The sequence below is a fragment of the Myotis lucifugus genome, unplaced genomic scaffold, assembly GCF_000147115.1.
Source record: "Myotis lucifugus unplaced genomic scaffold, Myoluc2.0 scaffold_842, whole genome shotgun sequence".
Classification (NCBI taxonomy): domain Eukaryota; kingdom Metazoa; phylum Chordata; class Mammalia; order Chiroptera; family Vespertilionidae; genus Myotis; species Myotis lucifugus.
In genome coordinates, this window is record NW_005871890.1 from 104031 (window position 1) to 108508 (window position 4478).

At 65.9% G+C, this 4478-nt stretch overlaps 1 protein-coding gene across 1 annotated transcript in view; it reads right to left on the bottom strand.

Moving 5' to 3' along the window:
- PGBD5 (piggyBac transposable element derived 5) overlaps positions 1-4478 on the bottom strand; it is a 9732-nt gene continuing 5254 nt past the window's right edge. Inside the window, exons 5-7 of the mRNA XM_023747339.1 lie at positions 3866-4063; positions 2918-3023; positions 1-1701 (exon numbers count right to left, since the gene is read on the bottom strand). Coding sequence (XP_023603107.1) covers positions 1506-1701; positions 2918-3023; positions 3866-4063 — 500 coding nt within the window. The 3' untranslated portion in view covers positions 1-1505. The remainder of the gene's footprint in view (positions 1702-2917; positions 3024-3865; positions 4064-4478) is intronic.

Sequence of the window (4478 nt, forward strand, 5' to 3'; positions counted from 1 at the left end):
TCAACATCTAAATAGACTTTATTTTTTCCTTTTACTTATTTGGACAGAAAAGAAAACTCAACTCCCCAGCCTGCATTCGAGACTCCCTAAGTTCGGGGAACACATTCAGCTCAGAAGACAGTGGACCTTGTAGAAAAAGCATCACAAATGAAAAATAGATTCTCCACGTGGTCAAAGTGCTCTCGCTCTGTGTACAGGGCGCGGCAAAGGCGTCTGGAAACACGATTGAGAATCCGGCCGCGGTCGTGGCCCTGAGTGGACACCAGGGGCGAGGTGGTCATCGCGAGCCGAGGACACGGGGGCACGGGGGGGGGCACGGAGGTGGGCATGCTGCCAGCACACGTAACGGATGGGTGTGCGCACGGAGCGTCCCGGGCCCGAGGAGAACAGATTCTGCGTTTGTGAACGTGAGGGCTCGTCCGTCGGGCGGGAGGGGAGCACGCGGCTCCAGAAGGGACTGGGGACGGCAGCCTGTCGGCCGCTCTGGCTGATGTTCTGGGGGACAGTGGGCCCTGGCTGCCCGCTGCTTGTCCTGTCTTCGTGTCCGGCCCCGGCCCCTCGGGAGATCACAGCCGAGCCAGCACCCACCCCCCATCCCATGTGCCACCTGAGACAGGCAAGCACTGGCCCACGTGGGCCGAGACGTAGCCAGTGGCCGTCCGGGGACGTCTGTCTGTCTCAGCGATGCTGCGTGTTTGTCAAGACCAGTCATCCCGCCAATGACACTCGAGAGGCCCGCAGGCCCCCCGGGTCCCTGGGGGAGGCAACCCCATCTGTTCCGGAACGAGCTCCCTCTCTGGCCCGAGCACGGGCACCGGGCACAGAACCCAGACCTGGGATCGAGCCGGGACCGGGTGAGGCAAGGGGGGGAATGGGAAAGAAGGGAGACATCTTCCTTTTACAGACGACCTTAAGCAACAGTAAGAAAATAACCTGAAGATATATTTAAAAATAAAAAATAGCGTCACACTTCATTCACCGCGCCTGTGGGCGTGCCCCTCCCCTCCCCGTGCCCGGCCACACGGACGCCGGAGCAGGGAGGCCTCCTCATGCCCGCACTTGACGGACGCCCCGTTTGTTTCCTCCTCCACGAGGCGGATCCGGAAAACCCGTCTTCTCCGCGCACCGACCGACCTCAGCCGCGCACAGCCCATCCCGCTGGCTGAGGTCACGTCCACACGGCACGAGTGAACCAGGCCACACACGTCTCTACGTCTTTACAGAGCGGGCGCTTCCAGCAACGGGCCGCGGCTCGTCCTGCCCCTGGCACCTCTGGGGCACCAGCCCTCCCGGTCCGTGGTGCTGAGCTGAGGCCCCTGCAGGCTCCGCGGGCATCGAGGATGGCACGCCGGCTGAGACCTGGACTGGCGGCGGCCTGGTGGCACGTGGCGTGTGGAGTCAGGGTGTGGTGCCCCCTCCTTGCACCGCATCCCCAGGCTCCGGGCGGGCAGGTCGACGGCAGGCTCTCCCCCCCACACCTGGTCCTTCCCCGAGCCCAGCCCCGGTCAGGGGGTCGGAGAGGCGTCCTCCAGGCCCAGCAGCTCCCGCACGAGTCTCTCGCCGAACTGCGCCCGGCTGTACCTCTGCACGTGGTAGGCGTCCGACAGCTTGTACAGGATGTAGGCGTTGTTGACGGCGATGCTGACGGCGAACCAGAACACCTGCTGCCAGGTCTTGTTGGGTTTGTGAGAAATGAAATACCTGCGCGGACAGGGGGGGTCAGGAGCCGCCCCAGCCCGGCCAGGTGGCTCAGTGGTGAGCGTCCACCTATGGACCAGGAGGTCAGGGTGCGATTCCCGGTCAGGGCACAGGCCAGGGTTTTGGGGGCTCGATCCCCAGTGTGGGGCATGCGGGAGGCAGCCGGTCCATGGTTCTCTCTCATCATTGATGTTTCTCTCCCTCCCCCTTCCTCTCTGAAATCAATAACTTATTTTTTAAAAGATAGACAAAGAGGCGAACAGCTCCCATCACAGGCGTGGGAGAGGAGAGCTGAACCCGGGAGCAGGCGTCTGTGGCTCAGAGCACAGGGCCCAGGGGCCTCCTGGGCCAACCCCACGCAGGGCGCCTCTCTTCCTGCCTCGTCTACACTCCTGTCTCCGCTCTGAGGGCCAAGGGTTTGGGGGTCAGACCTTCCCCGCGCCCACCCACAGGCTCCCAGCAGACGACTAAACACGCGGGGTTCCCTGTGACAGCCGCCTGGACCTCGCAGGTGCGGGGCACGTAGAGCGGACGCGGGAGACGGCTCAGGGGCCCCCTCGGAGCAGCTCCCGGCCACGCCCAGACGTCGCCTCTCTGAGAGGCCAAGTCCATGGCCCAGGGCCGCTGAGGTTGGTCCCACCCGGTTCTGGGTGTGAGGCCAGGACTAGTGACCTAGTGGCAAACCCAGGTCCCACAGCCATCGTTGCTCAGTTCCTGTTCGGAACGTAAGGACGCCCGGCCAGCAGACCAGCAGACGGCACTGCGGGGACACGCACGGACACTGCGTCACGTCCGTTCTATGTGGACACTTGAGATGAGACCACGCCTGTGAGGGCACCGCGGCTGGAATCACTGGGAAGCCGCTGGCAGACCACGGCCACGGGCAGACCACGGCCACGGGAGGGTCTGAGAGGGGGACAGGGGTGCGGGGTCTGGGCCAGTGGCGGAGGAAGGTGTGAGCAGGCGGAAGGAGGCACCTTCGGGCAGGGAGGGGGCCGAGAAGGGCCGGTGCCCAGAGGAAGGCTGGGCCGCTGGGCCGAGCCTGGGAGCCGGGGGAGGGCTCCGGGGGATCCAGGGCCTAGGTTCTTTCAATCGTTCGATCTGAAGTTGGGGCAATACTGACCGCCCGTCCCCGTAACCCCGTATCCTGTGCCGGTGACTCCGTGGGACCCCTCCCCGCCCCGCCCTGCCCCCCCGGACGGGAGAGGCCGGCACCTACTTGCTGTACTTGTCGTCGTATCTGCAGATGTAGCTGAGGTGAGCGGCAAACGCCTCCACGGCCAAGGGGCAGGGGACCTCCCCGCTCCTCCGCTTGATGATCACCCCTGCGGGGACCGAGGGTCAGCCCAGGCCCCTGTGTGCCCTGCCTGTGACTCACCCGTGCCTGTCCCACCCGCCTGGGTGTCCCATGTAAACCAGAGAGCAGAGGGGGGAGTGGGGAGGAGGAGGAGGATGGAGGATGGGAGGAGGAGGGAGGAGGAAGAGGGGAGGGAGAGGAGGAGGGAGGAGGAAGAGGGGAGGGAGGGGAGGAGGGAGGAGGAGGGGAAAGAGGAGGAGAGGAGGAGGCAGCAGAGGCTGAGGTCAGCAAGCACAGGCAGTCGCTTCTGCCCACTCTACCCGCCACGGTCTCAGCGCAGAGGCTGCTGTCCCTCTTGCCTTCCTCCCGCTGTTTTCATCCCTTTAACTGAACACCGAGATTCCAGCTGAACGCTCAGGGGAGCAGCTTCAAAAACCCAGGCCTGCCTCAGTTTCCCCAAGTGTCCCAGGTGCACGAACCAGGTCGCCGCCCCCGGGGGGACACTGCACTGTGAGGTACTGCTCCGCCTGGAACGGGGAGGCTCCTGGCCTGCAGTCACCACTCCCGAGGCCCCGAGAGCTGCAGACACTGGACATGAGCCCTTCCCACCGGAACAGGCTCCCGCAGAACCCTGGGGCCCAGTGAGCACGTGCAGCCCTTCACAGACAGCTGCTGTCAGACCCACGGACACGAGGGATCGGAGGCGCCTCAGTCCCCGCCACCCCATCGCTGTTCCTTCACCGACGCCTGGCGGGAGCCACAGCCCGCAGCCCAGCTGCCGAGCAGCACCGGGTGGCGGGACACGGCCAACTCACCCCCGTGTGTCCCCTACACTCCGCGACCCCCGGCCCAGCCCCGCGCGGCGCCCACCTTGCTGCAGGGGCGAGTAGGCGTTGGTCAGGAAGCGGAAGTGGCCCTTGTTGTACCAGCAGATGAGCGACATGCTGCCCTTGGTGCGGATGCGGTGCTGGCCCCGCGCGGGCGGCGTGGCGGGGCTGGCGAGCATGGACCGCGGCAGCCCCGTGCAGTCGCTCTTCCGCGAGCTGAGCAGCCCGCAGCAGTAGATCCCTGAGGGGGGACACAGGCCACAGGCATCAGTCCCCTGGCTGCCCAGCCCCGACGGCTCCCCAGCCCGGGTGGCTCCCCAGCCCCGACGGCTCCCCAGCCCCGACGGCTCCCCAGCCCCGGCGGCTCCCCAGGCCCGGCGGCTCCCCAGCCCGGGTGGCTCCCCAGCCCCGACGGCTCCCCAGCCTGGGTGGCTCCCCAGCCCCAACGGCCCCCCAGCCCCGACGGCTCCCCAGCCCGGCGGCTCTCCAGCCCCGGCAGGCTCGGGAAAGGACGAGCTGCTCATTGGACTGCCCGTCTGAGGCGGGTGCGTGGGAGATATGTATATATGCAGGTGTGAGTGCATGTACAGGTAGGTGGTGTGTGTGTGTATAGGCGGGTGTGAGTGCATGTAGGTGGTGTGTGTACAGGCGGTGTG